At 36.8% G+C, this 23,921-nt stretch overlaps 1 protein-coding gene across 1 annotated transcript; it reads left to right on the forward strand.

Annotated features, from left to right (window-relative positions):
• Nucleotides 1–1,230: 1,230 nt before the first annotated feature.
• On the forward strand, nucleotides 1,231–23,370 carry TMPRSS3 (transmembrane serine protease 3). The gene is made up of 13 exons (XM_029285217.1): nucleotides 1,231–1,248; nucleotides 5,019–5,163; nucleotides 6,698–6,805; nucleotides 8,020–8,136; nucleotides 9,679–9,802; nucleotides 10,407–10,532; nucleotides 11,406–11,449; nucleotides 11,807–11,972; nucleotides 13,314–13,483; nucleotides 14,527–14,622; nucleotides 16,212–16,354; nucleotides 17,258–17,410; nucleotides 23,278–23,370. Exons 1-13 carry the CDS (start codon nucleotides 1,231–1,233, stop codon nucleotides 23,368–23,370), a joined length of 1,503 nt encoding a protein of 500 aa, XP_029141050.1.
• The last annotated feature ends 551 nt before the right edge of the window (nucleotides 23,371–23,921 follow it).

The following is a 23,921-nucleotide window of genomic DNA, read 5'->3' on the forward strand; positions in this document are numbered from 1 at the left end:
TGAAAGTCAGTAGGCCTCCACCCTCCTAGCTCTCTGTAAAATGTTGAGGTCCTGACTTTCCCCCAAAGTGGTGGGATAAGATTGGATGACTGCACATTAAAAGTTTGATTTGGTGCCAGATTTTTGTTATTTTTAATGATTTAATGTGTTTAGCTTTATAGTTTTAGTGTGATTTTGTATTTTGATTTTTGATTGGGAGCCACCCAGAGTGGGTTGAAAGATGGGTGACTATATAACTGTTTTAATTAGACAGACAGACAGACAGACAGACAGACAGACAGACATAAATAAACAAACTACATCTTCGGTTGCCAGAATTTCTTTATTAATGTCTTTCATACTTGTGGGGTAATATAATCATCATCCTATAAAATAGAAAAGTTTGACCAGTTTGGTTCTGCAACTTTTGTTGATGTAGTACAAACAGAAACTTTGGCACTCCTTATTACCCAGTCTAGTCATTGCACATTTCTGCTGGCACCTACTGAGGTAAATAATAAATGTCCTTCTCTGCAAGACCCATTGTGTCAAAAGTGGGGAGGGGGTTTGTGTGTAATATGAGACAGAAAAACATACAGAGTCTCTAGCAGTACTCCCATTGTTCTTTTATGTAAATATTTTAATTGGTGTGAAGCTTTTCATGCACACTTCATAATTCTTTAATTTTCTGCCCAGACTCAGGATTTACATGCATTGCAAAAGATCATGAATGATCCTGGGTGTGGTTATAAGTTTATGATAGGCAGCTGTTGTTGTTGTTTTACTGACCACTGCTACCTTTTCATATCTCTGAAACCACATCTCAACTCTGCCGTTTGAGAAGCTCTGCTGTTTGAGAAGTCACCAACAACTATCAGCAGAATTTTTACTAGAGACAATCTGACCAACCAAATCATCAGTTTCAACTGTTTTGCCTGAAAAGTAAAAGCTGCACTTTCCAAGATTATTGAACATATTTGCATCTATCTCAAATGTTTCCTTCCCTTGATTACAATTAATTAATAGGACTGGTGCCTTTTTACCTTCCTGGCCTTTGGAACAAAGCCATGCTAGGCCACTTGATATCTTTGGTCTGGTTGAGTTACATTAATAGCAGTCAAATGATCATCTGCTGCAATGAGTCCACTACTAATTCCCGAGGAGTAGGTGAACATATTTGGAGAAAATACCTTGGGGTTTTGGGCTAGATAACTTTTAGAATGAAAAGAGGGAACATTCAGGCTTTTCAGGATGAGTTCAGTGGAACAGGTAAGTGAAATCCAGGAAAGAAGAAAGAGGGTTAAATGTTTTTCTTCTGTTTTCCATTACGTGCCACATTTTGGAAACTCGTTTCTTTGATTGTTGCCGGTTCTCACAACAAAGTCCCCCTAGAGAGAAGTAGACGGGAGCCAGATAAGGACAAGTCTTTTTGAACTCACATGATGGTGTAGAAAGTAGCATTCTAACATACAATAGATTGTGTACTTTGTTATTTCTGATTGTAGACAACTCTTTGAATTCCAAATGCACTGAATGAGAGGGGTATAAGAGCACATTCATTCATTTCAACAGTACCAGACTGTTGCAGGAAAATAATCACCTGTTAATCCAGCTGTGTATTCAGCTCTCCACTGGATTTCTTCAAGCACAAATTGAATAGATTCTAGCACTGGGCCAAGTCGCTTTCAATTCAGTGAGGATTGTGGGTAGAGTATGAAGTTATTTAGGAGCAGATTCACCTCCAGCACAACACTAATTGTTATGTGTGTTACATGGCACCCTCATGTGCAGAGGTGGATACATGTACACAAGGCTGGTGCATCAATTCTATGCACAATAGAAGAAATCTCCCCAAGAAAATTTCATGTACATGCTAAAATGTAAGAACTAGTTCAGAGTAATGGAAATATGTTAGTGCTAGGCACTTGTTTTATTTAACATTTTGCAGAATTACAGGTAGTCCTTGACTTACAACATCAATTGAGCCCAAAATTTATGTTGCTAAACGAGACATTTGTTAAGTGAATTTTGCCCCATTTTACAACCTGCCATGCCACAGCTGCTAAGTGAATCACTGCAGTTGTTAATTTAGTAACAAATCTGGCTTCCCCATTGACTTTGTTTATCAGAAGGTCCCAAAAGGTGATCACATGACCCTGGGACACTGCAACCATCATAAATATGAGTCAGTTGCCAAGCATCTGAATTTTGATCATGTGACCCTGAGGATGCTGCAGTGGTCTTAAGTGTGAAAAACGGTCATAAATCACTTTTTCCAGTGCCATTGCAACTTCAAAGAGTCACTAAATAAACTGTTGTAAGTTGAGGACTACCTGTATAATTGTGCTATGAACAGAATATCTTTTTCCTTCATTATTATGTTCCAGAGAAAATAAACCTATAGGGAGACATACAGTTAATTCTGTCTGCCCACAGAAGGCATTCATCAAAGTAATGGTGCTAATTTTCAATAGTTACTCCATCACCCTCATTCTTACTTCCTCCAAATCCAGGTCCAAAAGTATGGATCAGATTTGAAGGCAGTAACCTTCAGGAGGAAGAGAAGTTACAGGGGAAAAGGAATAATGAATCCCTTGTCTTTCCATTTCAGAGGTACCTTTGCATTAGTAAAGACATTTCCAGTATTTCTATTATAGTTTCTATAGACAATATCAAACTGAAATATTTTTAGTTTAAAAAGCACTTTGAAAAAAAATGGTATGTCTTTAAATAGGTCATATTTTAAATACTTGCACATAATTATTTTAGTCATTAGGAAGTCAAATGAACAATTGCAGTTTATTAAAGACAGGCTTGAGGAATACTCCCATCCTTTCAAGTTATAAATCCTCTAGTCATAGGCCACGAATGATGAAAATTTGAGTTCTAAATTAAAAGAGTTCTAAAATAAAATAACGTTTGCACTTCATTCAAAGAAAACCAGCATTGTTCATGCAAGCCCTTGGCATGCCTACAACCATTTCTAATCTGCAGTTTCAAGCTTTAGGCTGGTGATGCAGGTTACTGTATATGGAATAATATAAGCTTTTACTATATATCAGCTGTCTACTAATTCATGCATCTTTTACATTCCAATAAAGCATTCTCACAATAAATGTTTTAAGGGATTACAATAGGACCCAAAGTTTGAGGCTACACTATATGATGTTTTGCTCCATCATGGGAAGCAATATAAACATGATTTGAACAAATAAATAACTGACTTGCAAAGACCTTCAGTGGACAAGGTGCCTGGTTAAAGTACAACCATGCTCATGTATGTGATCCTTAATCTACAAAACTTCAATCTTATTTGGAATGAAAGGCTCTCACAAGATTAACACATGCTGTTCCTTCCACCCAGTTGGACTACTGAAGTAAGTTCTAAATGGGGCTGACTTTAAACAGCACTTAAAAACTGCAACAGGTATAAAATTCTGTGGTTCATATTCAAAACATGAATTTATTACACATCTACTATGGGCTACCAATAGGCTTCCAGGTGCAGTAGGAAGTGTTTGTTTTGAATTATAAAGTCTTATATGGTATAGAGGATGTAGAGAGTATCTTTGACAGACCCCTCTCTAGTTCACGTGAAAATAGCATGAGGAAAGGGGAAAGCACATTCAGACTTGCAAGATTGTATTACTTTTCATTTTACAATAACAGTATTTTTTATCTTCTTTTTTAGCCTTGTCTATCTTATAGAGCTGACTTGAGATCTGGTACCATAGTATTTCCAATACTGTCTATTTCAGTCTTCTCTGGTTCAATCACCACAGGATATGATTACTTGTAATTCCTCCAGGTCTATAAAATTAAGGGGACAGATGTGAGAAACAGATGTTTTTCTGTCCTGGTCCCCACTTATGTTTTAGGAAGTAACACTGTTAGCCTTCTGGAAGCAAGCTGAGCAGAATTATTCTTTTTATGTTTTAATTAATTAGACACTGCAATAGAAAAACATTATATTTTGTTCTGCTTTTTGGGCTGATGATTTTATTGTTGGGCACGGAGTTTTTTGTTTGTTTGTTTTTGGGCTACTTGGTGAATGTTTTTCCTTGGTATACACTACCACTAAGGGTGCAACAATTGTGACAGCAAGAAAAAATAACATTTAACTAATAAGTTAAATAAATAAGCAAATAAGTAGCCGTGGTGTCCACCTTGTCTATTGCAATTAGAAAAGTGAGAATTCTTTTGATCCAGTTACCGAAAGAAGGCTTTACTTCCTAATTAATATGAATATCATTTTTGATGGGAGAGGGCTTCAAGTCAGCATTGACTCCTGGTAACTTCCTGGATGAATCCTGCAGTTTTCTTGACAAGATTTCAGCAGTGAATTGTCATTTACTCTTCCTAGGGCTGAGAGAAAATGATTGGCTCAGGATCACCCAGCTGGTTTTGTGTCTAAGGAAGAACTACAACTCACATCTCCAAGTTTCCAGCTTGTTACCTTAATCACTACACCAAACTGATTCGCTATTTACTCTTTGGTAAAAGTAATAGATTCTGAGTTTGTTAAAGAGCGCCACTAAAAAAAAAAAAAGCTTTGGTTGAGGACTTATTTCCTGGATTCTTGCTTGACAATCACCAGGCTCCCTATCCTACCTATGCTATTTTTCTTAGATTTGTTTGATTAAAAAGTAAATGGAAAATTGGCATGCTGCAGCATAAATACCAACATCAAGTATAACCTATATGTCCACCAATATCTCTAGGCCCACGTAGGTCCCAGAGGCATTCATAAAAAATAAAATGATGAGTGGCTGAAGCCTTGTGCTTTGGGTCTGTCATATGGATGTTTTGAATGGACACAACTGGTAATCATTTGTAGTCATGTCCTCCCTGGCCTATATAGATTGGGAATCTGATCTAATCTATTCCAGGAATGAGATTTGGCCTATCATATATGTATACTTAATGCTTATGCTGAGTTTTCATATGCGTCCTTCCAATAATCCTGCAACATAAGATAGACTTACTGTGCCGCAGTTGATTATGGGACTCCCAAGACATATGTACCTATCCTGATCTAGGCCCCAAGAACAGATTCCAGTCTTGATACCACTGAAATTGCCTCTGCTGCAGAAGATGAACTGCCAGATTCTAATATTTGTTTCTGCTGCAGAAGGATGTTCTGTATACATCAAGCAAAAGTAGATCATAGTGAACATGAAAATGGTAAGAAGCATAGAATTCTTTGATGTAACACAGTATAGGTTGTTGCCTCTCCAAATTTTCTTTAAGCCCTTTACTCTTCCTTTTTATATTGCTTATTGATTTCTTTTTGTTGTTGTTGTTCAGTAATCATGTCTGACATATTTTAGCTTGTCTAGTTTTAGAAGAAGGATGAGATACCAGGGAAACTGAAAAGACCTGATAGAGTTAAGAAAAACAGAATGATATCAATGAACTCATTCATTACTACTCAGGACTATTCTTCCTGAATCTGAATGAAAGAATGGAAATAATAGTAATAATAATACAATACTGAGAATTACTGACAGCTCTGTCTTGAATATCTGTGTCTTGAGTTCTGTCTACAAACTGAATACAGTATAGTTTTCAAAAATTTCAAAATAAAAACAGATACTATATGAGCCTTCTACAAAACAAGCATAACATTTGTTTTAGGGATACAACCATGATGTAGGTTTCTCTCTCCACCCTTGTTTTCTACTTAAGTACTTGGTTGTTTTAAGATTATTTCAGTGATTTTTCTTTTTCACTTGCTTTCTTTTAATAAATGAATATTTTGAAATTCAAGAGTCCTTTTATGAATATTCAAAAGTCCCATCATATGCGAAATCATTTTCTGTTCCTGTTTCTGATAATGTTCTGGATTCTACAATCCACTGTAGAATCTGCCACAACTTTTCAAAATTAAATCATAGATACTTTGTTTAGAAATAAAGTATTGATGGGATGTGAGAATGAGAAATGCCATTAAAAATACTATAGAAAGAGACCCATGTCAGTCTGTAGTATCCAACACTCAGAGGGAGCCTATGAAGATGTTTTTAATCCTGCAACATTATATCTTGCAACAAAACTAAGGGTCTACTTTCTCCACATATACACATCAACAGCACCATCATGAACTCCAACAACTTCACCCACTAGAGGCAGCTTCACATGTTCTTTCTCTAATTGGATTTATGCCATTATCTACCAGCACCACCATTCTGATTCTACATGAGCCAAATCTTGAGCCAAAGAACTAATGGATGCAAATTTGGCATCAGAATTCAAACAAAGGTATTGTAATCTCCCAGGACACTAGATTAAAAGTCTCAAGGTAGTTGTTTTGGAAGAAAAAAGCCATACCAATACATAGAGTGAGAGGCTATGGAGTTCATATACATCCAAAGGCTATTTTGAAAGGCCTTAAGAAATAAAGTAGCTTTTTTAACATATTATGATTGATAATTGAAGAGGAACTTGCAATCTGCATAATGTTCCATCCCAACTTTAAATCCTATACCAATTTAACCACTCCACACATACCTTTTAATAAAATTTACTATTAAAAGGTGCTACCAGGCTCCTTTTCATCATCAAAAATTAGTTTTCTTTTTAGAAATATGTTTCACTCCTTTGTATGTAAATTCATATTAAGAATCTGGGGTCTTTTAAAAGGTTATTTTGATACAAATCTCATGATTATATGCATTTTTAGACATTTTTATTTCTCACTTTTCTGTTTGATTCCCAGAAGAGATTGCAGTGCCTCGGTGCCATTTTTTAATCCCACTAAGGCTGCTTCCCTTTATCCTTGCCTTATTTTTCACTTTAATCATAGCAACTGCCATTGCCTTGAGTGGTGAGTACAAATAATTTATTTATTAGGTTCTCAGTTAACCATCAAAGAGTTTGCATTTTTCATGAACCTCCCGCCAAGGATAATATTAATTGGATACTAAAAGTTGCATCTTGAATTATTGCTGTTGAAATAATGATAATAAAAAAACTCTTATATGAGCTTTGTAAAGTAAGATGGTCATTAATAGGTTTAGTCTTTAGTCTTCCCCCAACTTAGTGCCCTCCAGAGAGGTTGGACTTCACTCCTCATGATTCCCAGGAAGCCTGGGACTTTGGCTAGGTTTTCCTGGGAGATCATGGAAACTGAAGCTCAGCTACTCTGAAGGCAACAGGTTATTCCAGACAGCCAATCCTTCTTGAGACCCATTATATCAGTTCAATTTTGTTGTACTCCCATTTTTTCCCCTGAGTGTTTCAGATACCTGCTAGCTTTCTTTCACAAGGTCAAGCATTTGAAAGTTTGCCAAACTTTGAAGCATTTTTATTGCTAAGCAAAAGTCAGCACACATAGATTATCCTTCCTGGGGCATGCAGTCACATTGACCATACATAATAGCACCTTTATTCAGCTAAGTATCAGCAAAGTGGCACTGGATTTTCCCCAGTCTCAGCAGATCTATTTTATTATGGAAGTAGTGTCTCATTTTAAAAGCCACCATAAACTAAGAAAAACCAGGAGAAAATAATTAATCAAACTTTATGGTTCACACAAAGCTTTCAGTATAGAAGGATTGGGTTATAAAACATATGGGGAACAATGGACAGGCATTTTGTATTGACGGTGAATGAGTGTTAGCCGTTCCACATTGTATAGCTGATTTTTGTTGCCGTATGAGGGAATGGAGAAAAAACAAATGGGAAGGAAGGAGAATCTGGATGGAGAAAGGTAGAGAAAGGAATGGGTTCTATTTTAACTTCCATCACAAAACAGTTATAACATTTCCTTCTTTCCAATATATAAAGAAAGAGAGGAAGGTTGCACACATAATTCCTGTTCCAATTTGGGAGGGCCAATCATATATCAAAATGTTGCTGTTTCATTGTAGATGGTATTTTGAATGAACAGCATAATAATATTTGTAACCACAGATGATTCTTCAATGTTCCCTTTTTCATTTCTTCCTTATGCATCTCTTTTCTTCATGTGTAAATTTTTGAACAAATCTGGAGTTGTGTTGATTTAATAAAATATCCTTTCTTCCCCCCCCACCCCAGTTTATTTCAACTGCAATGGGAGGTTTCAGTGTAGATCTTCCTTTAAATGTATTGATCAAACAGCAAGGTGTGATGGCGTCTTCAATTGCAAAGATGGAGAAGATGAGTACAGATGTGGTAACATTCATTTTTATTATGGATTTTATGTGCTACTTCCTCTCAAGGCTTAAGTTCTGAAGTGAAAAAGAATAACTAATCCAACGTTACCTTGGCAATTTCTGTATATAGTCCTGTGCTGTAGATAATATACCACACTACTAAAGGGAGAAAAATATTAGCCCCAAGGGACCCTTTTGTTGGGAAAATAATGAAATACATACAATTTTTCCTTCTCAGTGCAGTCCTTTTTTTTTTTAATTTTGAGAATTTAAAATCCCTGCCAGTGTGAATAAATTTCTTTATTGTGCACTCATTAGGAGCTACCATTTTAACTGAACATGTGCAGAAAAGCTACCATTTTATACAATGGTGAAAAGAGCTATAGAGATGACCTTGTAGAAACTATGTGAAGGCAAAGTGATTTAAGTCCAAGACAGAAGAAAACATTATAAAGAGCTCAGTCCAGCTCTGTCTTTATTCTCTTGAATATAAGAGGGAGGGAGGGAGGAATAAAGTTGCTAGACTTTCAAGTTTCTGTTGTTTATTAATAAAATAGTGTTCCAATATTAGTTGTGGAGCCTGTTTCCTTAATCCAGCTTAACACAAAGGGGTGACAAATGCTAAGAGGATTCATTTATTCCAGAAGCAGCATTGATTGCAAAAACACCTTTTACAAAAATCACATAACAAAGTTATGCACAATATTATATTTGTACAATGTAGCATTATACTTATCCTGAAATACTATAAAAATGTCCCTTTATATCTGGGTTCATATGTATTACATAGATAACCATGTATGAGTTGAAACAACCCAAATGTATTATTTGAAAGTTGACCCATAAAATTATAAGTTCTGCTTTTAAATATAGGCATTTTTTTTAAATAATGGGGAGTCAAGGGCAATAAAATCCAACATTATCAGCATAGCTTTCAGCACATGGAATCAGGGATGACTGCAGGGATAGGTTAAAAAAAGTCAAGGTAGTTGATGCAAATGTACAATCAAAGGATTCCCCTCTTATTTTACATAAGAAGTGGCACAGAGGTTAGAATGCAGTACTGCAGGCTACTTGTGCTGACTGCCAGCTGACTGCAGTTTGGCAATTTGATCCTCACTGACTCACAGTTGACTCAGCCTTCCATCCTTCCAAGGTCAGTAAAATGAGGACCCAGATAGTTGGGGGCAACATGCTGAGTCTGTAAACTGCTTAGAGAGGGCTGTAAAGCACTTCCGTTGCATGTTCAGGCCACCATAATTTTTTTACTCCCCACAGACATTTTACATTTGAGCATACTGTATGTCAGCTCTATCCCAAATTAATTGTTAAAGACATTTTTTAAAAGGGGGGGGGGTAAAATTGAAGTCAATTACAGGGTTAATTTCATTAAGTTTTGAATATATTATTACTGGTTTACTTCCTGAACTAGTCTACTGGAGGTCTCACCCAAATAGTGCAAAGAGAGAAAAGCAAGAGGCACTTGGCTGCTGCAACTGTCCTGTCCTTACAATAATTATTATTAAACACCAGCTGACTTTTTTTTTTTGTGTCCCCCTAGTCAGATTGAGCGGCAAAAGAGCTGTGCTGCAGGTGTTCAGTTTTGGAACCTGGCGGACTGTGTGTTCCGATGGCTGGAAAGACAGCTATGGGAATGTTTCATGTAAATACTTAGGATTTTCAAGGTATTGCTAAGCAATTTTGTCAAGTGACAATGGAAACAAAATGACCCAAAGTATAGTTCAAGTCAAAATGTAATATTTTGACTCAAATAAACAGTGAAACCTTTGTTGAATTAGCTTTTGCATTTAGTGCTTCTTTTTAAATTATTGATGGCAATCAGCTATTAAACTACATCGTTTCAGAAGACTTTCAAAATGTTAGGAAAACTGCCAAAATGTGATAGGCTTGGTATTGCTGATGATTATGTTAAATCTGACAGATTTTTTTTTTTAAAAAACAGTAAGGCACTGGAAATGTAGGTCTTCTGTTTGCAATGTTTACAACTGTATAGAACAGGGCCCACTCTGAAGTAGTCTTTCTAATGCAAAAGGAATGATGGGATGATGGTGGTGGTGGTCTAACATATTGAGAAGATGCTGGGAATGCTGACAAGAATGAAACTCCAGCATTCTGAGAAGGTTGTAGATTTGCTATCCTGAATTAGATGTATTGTATTATTATAATCTACCCCAGATTCGAAAATCAGATAATATAAGAAGTCTTAAATATAAGAGTTAAGCAAGAAAATTGTACTGGAACATATTGGTTAATTCTTACCTTCTACAGTTTTGTAAGTTCATCTGGCTTCCCAGTGGCTGCCATTGAGAATGAATTCCAGAAATATTTTGTTACTGCAAATCATTGGTTATCAGCTGATCAGCTAACATCACCACAGAATGCTACCAATTTACGGTATGTTTCAGATGTTTAGCTTCAGAAAGACATGCAAATGGGCTCCATGAGCTTCCATGGAACTGCAGAATATAAATCTATATTATCTGCATGCATGAACCATCATATAATGCTTTTAGAGAAGATGCCCTGTGTTACTGTGACTTCACCATTTCTCAATTGGCAAATTGGTAATATGCATTGATTCCTATTCTAAAGGAAATTTTAATTGATTTAAGATGCTTTCCCATCTTCTATTGAATAGAACTAAAATTCATTATTCATTTCAATCATCATTCCTAGGCCTTTGCAGGGAACAAGTAGCAATGAGTTTTATTAAAATGGCCAGTCTCTTCCTGGAATTAATTGTAACAGGTGTCCAAGTAAAGGCTTTGTATAAGTAACGTGACCTCTCTCATGTATATAGTTGATTCATGATCTGGACATCCTTGGGACCAGAACACTAAGGAATTTGCTTCTGGGAGATTCCATTTTACTCTGTTAGGGGCTTTAATATGGGAAGGAAGTCTTCATATGTTAAATTAAGTATCTCTTTCCATATATTTATGTAGAAATATTTATGGAAATTCAGACTTCCAGTGATGAACTCAGACTTGGTTAAGACTATGCTGACAAAATACAAGATTGAACCAATAATCATTCTTGTTTAAATCAACCATCTAGTCCCTTTCAAATGTATTTTGAATGTATCTCCAAGGGAGATGGGCAGTTAAGAAATATCAAAAGAAAGAAAGAAAGAGAGAAAGAGAGAAAGAAAGAAGGTAATTCTTAGAATTTTCAGCCAACATAATGAAAGCTATAAATTTAAATTTATAGACTGAACAAATGGTATTTTTATGGATAAAGCTTTTTTTTACTTTTTTTCTGTTTCAGAGAAGAATGTATTTCAGGCAATGTAATTGTCTTAAAATGTTCGGGTAAGTGATTTGGGAAATGGTACAGAATGTTAGCTCAATTTCTTCACATGAACTAAGGAAAGAATGCAAATGTTCAAATATAAATCATTGTGTGCAAGTTCAATTTTAATGAAGGGCAGCTATACAAAATAAAACTATCAGTTTTAATTAATCTCTGCAAATCTTATGGAGCAGAACTTTCTGGTGGTGATGCCTCAGTTATTAACATGTTTGGTATAACTGCAGTTCTCCTAAAAGGATAAAATAAGGATATTTTCCAAGTTAGAAAAATTAAATCTTTTCTATTAGATAAATAAAAAAACAGGTATTTTATAGTGACAGGTATATTCCAATGATTTTATTTTTTCATTCTGCCAGCATGTGGTACTAGGACCTGGTACTCCCCACGTATTGTCGGCGGAAATGTGTCCCTGCTCCAGCAATGGCCATGGCAAGCCAGCCTTCAGTTTCAAGGATATCATTTGTGTGGGGGGTCAGTCATCACCCCACTGTGGATTGTTACAGCAGCTCACTGTGTTTATGAGTAAGCATCCCATCTAGAATACTATCTTCTAAATATTTTGTGATGTTATCTCCAGTTTTCTGTTCCAATTTCCTTGTTCCAAAATGCATCCATATGAACTCTCTCACTGGATATTATCTGAGTTTTATCTTTCTGGTTTTCATGGATTTGGCCTATATACATGTTTCCCTTCTTCTGAAAAGGTGGTCTTGCTGTTGTTTTTTAAACATTATTAAGTTGCTTCATATATTGCTTCACAACTGCATTAAAGCATTAATATTTATCATCTGTATATTTTAGTTATCAGTTCATTACAGCAGTGATGGAGTCATCTTTCCTTGATTATTTTCCAAGATGCTGGTGTGATATAGAGAGGCAACTAATCGTTGACATCTTATCCTGGTTGGGCCTTAGTGGCTGGATGTGGGCTATAAGAAACTTTTTAAAAGTGATTAGATGTCATACAAACTCATCTTAACTTAACAAAATGATGCAATTATAAGCTCATGTTACACAGTAGACATCAACTTGGTTTTGTGCTCATGCTATAAACTTCTGCAACAGTGCCAATAGAAACCTTATATTTACTCTCTATCTTTCTTACAGAATCACTCTGAGTTATATTTCAATGGCTATCTTCAAGTACGATGTCTATGGAGAATCTCAGTTATCCAGGTCATGGTTTTCCCAAAGCTGCTTTTTCAAGAGGCAACTGGACTTTCTTTGTTTTTCCTTGGAGACGTTTTGCTTCTCATCCAAGAAGCTTCTTCAGTTCTAACTTCTTCAATCAGAACTGAAGAGGCTTCTTGGGTGAGAAGCGAAATGTCTTCAAGATAAAACAAAGAAAGTCCAGTTTCTGCTTGAAAAAACACCTTTGAGATGATATCATCAAACACGGTTTTGATGTTTTAATTTGGATTCCGGAACTGATCTGAACTGGATCTGAAGGATGGAATTATTTGCCTAAATGTCCCTGAATGTTGCTGTGAAAAGGTGGTGATGGTAGGAAATATAGGACTCATGCGGGCACCACTTGTAGAAATTTATACAGGTAGTCCTCAGCTTACATCTGTAATTGAATTTGGAATTATGGTCATAAGTCATTGCAATTGTAAGTTGAGGTATCACATGACCAGACCCTAATTTTCATCATTTTTTGTGGGGTTGTGCCATAGTGATAAAGTGAATGTCACAGTGATGTGATATAAGATATATCATATTCGTATGATTTTATATTTTTGGAAATGAAATCTTGTACATCAAAACTTAGAGAACATAAAGTTGTAAACGCTACACATAGCCAATTTTAAATGTTGAAAGATATTACTTTCTTTTTTATTTGCAATGTTTTTGCTGAAACAGTTTGTACCTACCAGGAGCGTGGAGTGTTCATGTGGGTTTAGTAATCCTGGAAGAAAACCCTATTAATCCATACTTAGTGGACAAAATTATATACCATAAAAAGTATAAGCCTAAAACAATGAAGAATGATATAGCGCTGATTAAGCTGGCTACTCCACTTGCACTAAATGGTAATTTTGACTCCCTTAATTATCTTTTTCTCTTGTTTTGTGTTTAAAGTTCATATTGAGAAGGGTGGCCTAGATTTATCACATGTATTATTTGCTACAGTGTCTATTTGCTTATAGGAAGAATATTATAATATGACCATGAGAAGGTGAGACCTGTATGATGTTGGAATATTCTTTTTGTGCTTTTCCTTTCTCTTAAATACTGTGTATTTGCCATGGAAAGGAACAGTAACCATTTCCAGAAGGCTTCTGTGCAGGTTTCTGATGATGTCAGACCTGGTGCTCATTTTGCAGAAGCAATTATGATGGAGAGGAAGGCAGGAAAGGCGTAGGTTGCGATTCTTATCTCAGTATCACTGTCTTGTGGGAGAAACTACCAAAACCCAATTTGCAGAGAGAGACTGTTTCCTAATCTGTACAAATGTAAGAGTAGTTGAAGAGAAGCGAAGAAGACCAAGAAACATGCCTTTTGTTTTTCCCTTTTCTGATAACTTTTGGTAAATGAGAGTTTGTTATATCTTTAAAATAAAATCCAGATTTTAGAACTTATGCAAAGTATGCAGACTCATTTTTCCCTATTAATAGTATCATTTCAAATTTTATTCTTTCATCATTTTCAGTGAAATGGTTTTTATTGTATTACTTTATGCTGTTGTATCGTTGTTGTATGATATTATGGCACAGTCAGCCAGATGTTTAGACTGGATTTGGCATTTTTATTCTACCTATCAAGTGCTTCCTCAGGATTTGGCTAGGCAGATGTTGTTGCTTAATGATGTTAAAGATATTATTATTATTTTAGGGGTTCATAGATTTGTGTAGATTCAGAATTGAAATTTTAATTCGAATAGTTTAAGAACTGGATGTTCAATTCAGTAATAGGAAGTGTCTTGTCACTTTCCCACAACCCTCTATAATCTCCCAAAGCTGTAGTTCTACACAAGAAGTATTTGAAAAACTGTATTTAAATTTTTAAAAGTTCTCAATCTTTAGAAGAAAGATGAGGGATATGATCTCACAGTGAATGTTGTTTGCTTAAACAGGTCTTATAGAGCCAATTTGCCTTCCTAATTTTGGAGAACATTTTCAAGAAGGAAAAATGTGTTGGATATCAGGATGGGGAGCGACAGAAGAAGGAGGTATTCATTTAAGTGTTTGAAACTGTCTTTTTCTCAACCAAACTTTGTCACATGTGAAAAATTAACTCAGGACATTCCCATAAATATCCTTCTATAAATATAACTTCTCAATAAACATTCCTTTTATTTCTAAAACAGAAAAAGAAGTTATAAACGCAAAATAGAAATAGAATTACTATGAGCTGCTAATTATTGCTTTATGTACCAATAAACAAACAAACAAACAAACAAATAAATAAATGATTCCTTTTTAGAAATACGAAGATCATCTCCTATCAGCCTTAGCCTGCTTTCTCTAAGGGAAAAGACTGTAGGAGATGTTCCAAACATCTGACAATACCAAATTGTCTACTTCCTAAAGTATAAATATCACACATTACTTTTGCAATGTATGGAAATTTGATTAGCCTATAGCAGGGGTGTCAAGCTGCTGGCCCACAGGCCGGTTGCATCATACGGAGGCCGCACCCACCCCAGCTCCAGCAATGCAAAAAAAGTCACGATACACCGCAACACGTCACGTGGCGCAGTGAATTTGACACCCGTGGTCTATAGGTTGATCTGAATACAATTAATTTTTGACTTTGCACTCCTCTGAATTTTGTATTGCAATTTCTGCTTAAAAATTACACACATTTTAAAAAAATATTTAAATGTATTATTATTATTATTATTTTATTTTCATCCTACCATTTTATATCGCCAAGGTGGCAAATATCAATACTCCTTCCCCCTTCTCTTTCCCCCACAACAAGTGAATGGGGTTAAGGGTGAGTGACTGGCTCATGCCTAACGCAGGATTAGAACTCACAATTTGCTGGTTTCTAGACCAACCAAAATTGCATCATATTAGGACAAGTCACAAATTGTGCATAGTAGAAAATGCTGTGTACAAAAAAGTGCATATTATGAAAAATTATACACAACATGATAATTTAATCTTGTTTTTTGTTTTCAATTGCAAAAACTATACAGTAATGACTATAGCTGACCATATATAAAAATAAGTCAGATTTGGGAAGACTGCTCCATCTCTACTTCATTCCTGGTCTTAGAAGGTAGTAGGGATTACTTTAGTTGAGATTAATCATTTAACGTTTTGCTCTTTGAATGTCAAGTTAAATGTCAAAAATTTCAGTGCATTAACTCAGTGTTTCTCAACCTTGACCACTCTAAGATAGGAGGACTTCAACTTCCAGAATTGTCTAGCCATGATGGCTGGCTGGGGAATTCTGGGACTTGAAACCACCCATTTTAAAATGGCCAAGGTTGAGAATCACTGCATTAGCCTATAAATCATTTTGAATTAGTTCTTTTTTGGATATTAAAATTCCTTCTAAACAAACAAACAAATAAATAAAAACAGTTGATACATGTGGTCCAATAATCTATAAAACAGCAATACATATACGTAGCTAATGAATAAACATATTTACTTTATTTATGAATATAAGACTAATAAAATATATTAAATTATAGGAAATCTTCTTAGGATATACTGTATACTTTATCACAGCTTATAGCTTTTTTAAAAAAAAAGCCATCTTAACACAGAAATGAAAAAACTAATTATTGTCTTGGAATATCAGGAGATACTTCAGAAACAATGAAATATGCCGGTGTCCCTTTAATTTCTAACAAAGTATGCAATCATGGAGAGGTTTATGGAGGAATTGTGGCTTCATCAATGCTCTGTGCAGGTTATTTAAAAGGAGGCATAGATACCTGTCAGGTAAGAACATTTCTTATTGATACATGTCTAAATTTTATTGCTTATATCCCCTATGGAAACTTTGTCAAAAGTAGTGCAAACACACTACTTTTAAAGAAAACCTCTACAGAATTTCTACATGACATTTAATGACAATTTTTCTTCATCTCAGCCATAGGAAAAAGTTCATGTATCACATCGGCCTGTGGTCAAATTATAAATGCATGTAAATAGAAACGATGTAGGAGACGTGAGGAAACACCACTAGGAATATTGTAAATTAAGGATTTCCCCTACCATGTCTTGTTTAGGGGAACACAAGAAAAGGAACGATGGTTAGCTGTTGAATACAGAAGATCCCAGTTTCAGTTTTTGGCAAGGATCTGCTCCTGCTTCTTACAGAAATATTGTTCTTTAGATGTGTAAAGCCTGGATAAGGTGGTTTGGGATTCTGGGAGTTGCTTCCCACCCTTTTACGGAAGAGGCCAAGTTGAGGGAAGCAGAAGAGAATAACCATGATCAGCCTGATAGGTTGATCATGGCTATAGCCAAAACTGGCTGGGGAAGTCTGGGAATTGAAATCCACACATCTTCGAGAGGCCAAGGTTGAGAAACACCGAGCTGTATGATAATGACAAAAGGAAGTTTCTTTTTTCACAATATCCATGTCAGTCTCTCAGAAAAGTGATGCTGTGGACTCATCGTAGAGACAGAGTCTTCCTCTTCATTTGCAGTTGCTAAGCAGCTTGAATAAAATCGTACACTTGCTGAATTAATTGCTCTACTGATTTCTAAGATGGTAGTCCTTAAAGTATGGTGTAGTTAAAAGGTAGCAAATGTCCTCAAGATTATATGTCCTCAGATAGTGATCAGCAATATTTTTCAGACATGGCCACACCACGTTATGTTTTTCTGTCTTTTCAGGGAGACAGTGGGGGGCCACTGGCATGCAAAGACATGAATACTTGGAAGTTGGTAGGAACAACCAGCTTTGGGGTGGGCTGTGCAGAAGAAAACAAACCTGGAGTCTACAGTCGCATCACCTCATTTCTGGATTGGATACATGAACAAATGGAGGTTGATTCTCTGATAGTTTCTTTTCCTGGCCTAAGCTCATTGTATCCAGTGGGAGCAGGCAGGCAGTTATGTTTCCTTTTGCTCAGTTGCAACCTTTCCCCCCAGGGACATATGTAGTGGGGGATAAAATAGTCAAGGTGGCAACCACTACTGTGTGCTCAGACCCCAACCCTTTTTGACATCCATCAACACATATAAAAAGAAATGAACTTCAATCATGTGGTTGCATTTGCCATCTTAATTCCTTCCTCCCTGCAGATGTTCGTATTTCTGTTGCAAATATGTGAATGGCACAACAGAAAGGGATTTTGCTTCATCTGTAGCTGATTTTATACTATATTAAGTTAACAATTGTAAGAGAAATTGTTGAAATCCGGTGTTTATTATGTGGGTGGGAAGAAACCAAACCTAAATCTGTGTAGGAGGGGAGACTTTGATAAAATGTAAGATTTATGCCAGAAGACTGAGTGTCAATTGAACCTTGTTGACATTTGGCAAATAAGATAGTCCTGCCGCACCCCAATATACTTCTATTTATCCAGGGATAAAACAGGAGAAAGATTAGATTTGCAGAGCTATGCTTAATCATTTCCTGCTTGGTTTTGCATTGCCAATTAGAGCCAATTATTTCAGGAACACGAGCACATATTCCTAAGAGAGTAGCAGCCTTCATGCGGGGCACCTCCCAATGTACTATTTCACTTATCTGCAGAATGACAAACCGCTTAAGGTGATCTAGTCATCAGACTGATGTTATCACTCTTTCTCAGCAATCCTTGCTTAATCCTTAGACTATACAATAGGTGTAGTAAAGGAATGAACAAGCTCTATTGTAAATGAAACAGAATCAAACATGATACGGAGGTGTAATAAAACAATGTAAAGACCAAATGTGGGTATCATGATTGATATGCCCATAGGAACTGTAATCCCTGACTTACATAACAGCTGTTAGACTCTTATCAGTGAATAATAGATGAACAAACAGCCACTGTTTTAATAAAGCCATTGAAAGAAGTTTAGAATGTAATGACAATTTAGGAAGAACATTTGATGTCCATGAAGGCTGCATCAATGTTAGCCTAGCACAGGGGTCAGCAACCTTAAACACTCAAAGAGCCATTTGGACCCGTTTCCCACAGAAAAAAAAACCCACTGGGAGCCACAAAACCCTGCTGCTTCCCCTCCCAACACTCCACTGCTGCTGCTGCTTACCCCCCTGTGCGGAGCACCCTGCCGCTGCTTTTCCCTCCTACCTCCCCCACGCAGAGTGCCCTGCCGCTGCTTTTCCCTCCTACCTCCCCTACGCGGAGTGCCCTGCCGCTGCTTTTCCCTACTACCTCCCCCGTGCTGAGCACCCTGCCGCTGCTTTTTTCTCCTACCTTCCCTGCGCCGAGCACCCTGACGCCATGGCTTTTCCCAGCAGCGAAGGTGGAGTTTGGCAGGCAGCGGCAGAGCATAGCCCAGGCATGGCCCAGCAGCAAAGCTCGTCCTCCCCACTCAAGGCGTAGCAGCAGGATTGTTCTCAATAAGGCGGGTGCACACGAGCGAGCAATGCACCTGGCTCTTATTGTTTGAGAGCAATCCCGCTGCTGCGCCTCCGCTTTCTTCAACCATGATCCCCCCCCCTCCCCAGCCAGCCAGCTCTTCATGAATTTAACTTGGACATAAAAATGTTTCACCACCTTTATCAATATTACAAAGAAAAGTTTAAGAACTTTAATTGTACTTGATCGGGTTCACTCATTTTCCTTCAGTCACTCTCTTGGCATCTTGGAGGAGGACTGGGAGCCACAGTAGAGGAATGAAAGAGCTGCATGCGGCTCAGAGCCACGGATTGCCGACCCCTGGCCTAGCACCTTTCCCATGGTTTGTCTATGCATGGATCGTCTGATTCTGAGTCAATATCTTTCCATAAATTTTGGAGATACTGATTATGAAGATCTATGTGGATGTGTTCCCTAGTATTATCTCCACATGAACTCGCCACATGTGTTTTACAGTAAACGGCATTAACAATCACAGCATCCTTCTGTAATTTTTATTATTTCAATTTATATCCCGCCCTTCTCCCGAAGGACTCAGGTAATGAAGAACGTAGTTATCAATTATGACAAATCTTAACTTTTATTTTTTTCAACAAAAGACAAAGGCACAAGTGGTCAATTGATTCCCATGAATTAGAGTAAGTGAAATATTTTAAGTACTTGGGCAAAGTATTTGAAGCCTCTAGGAAATTAACAGCCCAAACAAATTCTGCCACTTCTACTGCCCAAAAGAGCACACTATAAACTAAATTTTATAGGCAACAGGGGGCAAATTACATTCCAGCATCAGTCACATTGTTTAGGGCCAATTTATGTGGGATGAAACTTGGCCTATATACAAACCTAAGGGCTTATGAAAGCACTTAATTTCCTTAGGACTTTGTTCAGTATCCCAAAATGCACTCCTAATGCAATCTTGATTTTTATCCATAGAGAGAAGAGTGGAAGGGAGATGGTTAGCATCATCATCATCATCATCATCATCATCATCATCATCATCGTCATCGTCATCGTCATCATCATGCATTCATCAAAATGCTCTACAATTAATTTTCAGCTTTTTTTGTACTTTTGTACAAAGGTGCTGCAATTTTTTTTCTCCTATAACTACACAATATACTTTTATATTGGAGAAATTTTGCCTTCTTGCATGACTTTGTGCAGTCTTGAGATGAAGGCTTATTTGTAAACCATTGGTCCCTTTTTAAAAAAAAATCCCATCCATAATCTGATTGCTTTAAAATGAAACCAGAAAATTCTATAAGATCTGGCCAAATAAGCAAAATAAAAAGACATGTTTAAAGAGTGAGCTAAGGTCCTACACCAAGCATGGAAGGAATACGTATAAAAAGGGAGAGGAGACTATGTTTTATATATGGAATTGTGATAGAAAAACTGTTAGACACTAGCTGAATGTTGAACTTATTTAAATATATAAGGTCACTTATTTACTGATTTGAACACAGCTTGACTTTGGTGCTTATTAGCAGGGACAGAGACACACAAAATCTGTATTCTAATTATGGTTGGTTGCATAGTTACTCAGATGTTTCAGCTGAGTTTGGCATTTTAATCCATCTATCGTGTCCTTCACTAGGGCTGTTTAACACTATCAACATCTGCCTATCCCAGGTCCTTTAGAAGGACTTGCTAAGTGGATAAAAATGCCAAACCCAATCAAACATCTGGGTGACTGTGCAACCAACCTTAATTAGAGAACACAGATTATGTGGTCTCTGCTAGCCAACCCCAAAGCCAAACTGTGTTCAGATCAGTTGTTTGTTGCACAGTTGGACAGATGTCCAGACTGGATTTGCCATTTTTATCTACTTATTGAGTCCTTCCCAAGGACCTGGGATAAATAGATGTTTGATGGTGTTTAAAAATACTGTAGCAAGATATAAGCTGCCTTTTGCAATTGACTAATGGTGAATTTGTCAATGACAATGGTATTCAAGTGATGCTCCAGTTGTTTTGGGATTGCACCTAAGTTATCTATGACTATGGGTACTATTTTGCTTTCTTTTGCCACAGTTATTCTATTTCTATTTGCAGGACTTCATATTTTGTTATCTTCTTTCTCTTCTCTTCTACTTCTCCAGGTATTGCCATGTCCACTATCCAGACTTTTTTGTCTTTCTTATCAACAGTTGTTAAGTCTGGGTTGTTAAGTGTCAGATGCCTGTCTGTTTGAATTCTAAAGTCTCAGAGCACTTTTTTTTAATTACTTTTTGTATTTTATAGTCCCACCAGGTCTTGCTTGCAGGCAAATGTTATTTCTTGCAGATCTTCCAATGCACCATTATTGCTACTTTATTGCATCTTTGTAATCAGTCTGTGTCTTCCATTGTACCATTGATTTTTGCACAAAACTTCTGATATTTCTTACTGTTATTTGTAAGCACTTGATTATTCAATCATGTAGCAGAGAGTTGAATGCCTTCTTGTAATCACTCCACACTATATACGTTGATCTCCCTTTTCTTGCAGTTTTCCACAATCATCTTGTCAATTAGTTGTTCTTTTGTTTCTCTGCTATTTAGGCACTTTCCTTTCTGCTCAGGTGGAGAAAGCTTGTTTTCCACTAGATGTTGTTGGACTATATCAGCTATTACACTAGTTAGCAATTTGAAAGTTGTTTGCAAGCAAGTAATTAGCCTGTGCAGTAGTTGCCTGGTGCTGCCCCTTTCGTTGGATCTGTCATTATCAGGTACATTTTGCCAGATGTTAGCCACTCTTCAATTTCACTTCCTTACAGTACATTTTTAAATTGCTTGGCAACAAGTAAGTGTAGAGTAGTCAGATGCTTCAATCAAAAATCATGCAGTTCATCTTCACCCGGTGCTGATCAATTCTTGGTTTTCCCTGCCTTTTTCTACATCATTTCTGCTGTTATTACAAGTTCTTTTATTTCTTCTTTATTCTTATCCACCTCCTTTAGCCAAGTTGCATTCTTGTTGTATTTCTTTGGGTTATTCCACATCTATGCTTGTTGAGTTATTCACTGCAGTTTCTCCATTGATGGATTGCTAGAAATGTTTCTGATTAGACTGAAATTGGAGATTCTGCCTATAATTTGCAATTCAAGCTTTGTATCTGCTGATCCTCTTGGCTATAGCTCTTATTTGCAATTTTATTATTTCTAGTGCTTTCTTAATTTTCCTCATTTCTAAGTAGTATTTTTTGATTAGGTATTTTTTGGTCTTCTTGTTCTTCAAATTTTTATTTCATATGTTCTAGTTTGCTTTCATTTGATCTCAGCTTGCTGATCTTATTTTCCAGCCTAATCTTCCATTTTGGGTGTGTATCCCAGATATTCAGTTGTAACTGCAGCTGTACTATAAACTAGTTGGTTTGTTTCATGTCGCAAGCTGGTGCTTAGATTTGATATTACAGTATTGGCATCTTTTAATGCTTGGGCTAGCTGTTTCTTTGGAACAAGCTTCAATTTAAGCAACCTTATTCTATTGTTTTTGTACTGTTCTAAATGTTCAGTTATACTTTCTTTCAATTTTTCTATTTCTTTAGTGATAGAGCTTTGTTCTTTGTGAAGCAGGGGAGACAGTGCCTGGTTTTTAATGAAAACAATTTTATACCTGTGCTGGCTTCTGCTACTGCCAACTCCCTCTGGTTTGCCTCTACAGTCTGAGGTACTTATAGCAAGGCTTTGATTTCTTTGCCCTGTTCAGACTTTTGTAGGTCTTCCAATGCTGCTTCTATGAATACTTTATTTTGTATTATAAATCATTGCTCTGCTAGCCTTTGTTCTGTTATTTCTGATTCTGGATGTTGTTTTTCCACACTTGGTGCATTCATTTCAAATATTCTCTTCTTGTTGGACTTGATCTGTAATAACAGATCATTATTTCTTTGTTTTCTGTCACTGCATGTTTGCGATGAGTAAACACCTTTCCCTCCAGTAGTTCTGCAAATGCTGGCCTTGGTTGCTCAGCCAACAGTCCTGAGTCCGATAGCCCATTTTTCACCAAATGCCCAGGAACTCCAACAACTAGCACGGTCCTTGTTGACCTGGGCCATGACCAAGCCAATATGAGTTTCAGTAATTTATATCTCACCATAATTTTTATGGGAAAGACACTCTTTGTCTGACTCCTCTGATGAGATGTGTCCAGTATGGTTGAACCTCTGGTATAGCTCTTATCTTCCTCAGAGCACACAACCATGTCAAGATAGTGCCTCAGTGGGTATCAGGGTAGCCCATAACTGGTCAGAGAACACAGATTGTGTGGTCCCTGGTAGGAAGCACCAGAGTCAAGTTGAGTTCAAATCAGTATTATTATATGGTTGTTGCACAGTCAGAGAGATGTTCAGACTGGATTTGGTATTTTTGTTTACAAATCAATTCATTTCCAAGGACCTGGGATAAGCAGATATGAATGTTTGATGGTGTAAACCACCCAATGGGGTACTGTGGTTGCTAGTAGATTTGAAGTTGTTATTCTGAATGTTGATCCAGTGACTTAGCTATTACATCACAGTGGAATGCATTTAATTAATTAAGATCTGCATTCAAGGCAAAGTAGAGAAAGCTGCGAAATGGTGAGAAAAAGCAAATAATCCTTTAAAAACAGCTTACAAAGAGAAAGTTTATTCTGTCCTACAATAGGGAATCTGAAGTAAGCCTCTCCTGGGAAAGGAAATATCAATCTCTGGGATGATCTCACCTCCTGGTCCTCAATATTGACTAGATCCTCAGTAGTCCTGATTCTGGTTGTTGTTACTAAATGTTAGTTTGGTGTATAATAGGGCCGGCCTCATCCATGATTTGATAGTGGATGAGGCAACTAATCTGGCATGTATAACCAGGTTGGATCCAGAAGGGGATGTTTCCATCTTTGAAATATATCTACCTGGGATTTGAGTCTGACATCAATTGCAGTCCTGTACCAGGGAGGATGGGACTGTGTTATGAGAAGGCGATCTAGTGATTTTTAGGGACACTG

The sequence above is a fragment of the Protobothrops mucrosquamatus genome, unplaced genomic scaffold, assembly GCF_001527695.2.
Source record: "Protobothrops mucrosquamatus isolate PMUCROS unplaced genomic scaffold, P.Mucros_1.0 scaffold1426, whole genome shotgun sequence".
NCBI lineage: Eukaryota > Metazoa > Chordata > Lepidosauria > Squamata > Viperidae > Protobothrops > Protobothrops mucrosquamatus.

Coding starts and splice junctions, on each gene's coding strand:
- TMPRSS3 (XM_029285217.1), top strand. Junction 5,164..6,697: donor TCATAGTGAACATGAAAATG/GTAAGAAGCATA, acceptor TTTGATTCCCAG/AAGAGATTGCAGTGCCTCGG. Junction 17,411..23,277: donor GGATACATGAACAAATGGAG/GTTGATTCTCTG, acceptor TTGCACAGTCAG/AGAGATGTTCAGACTGGATT.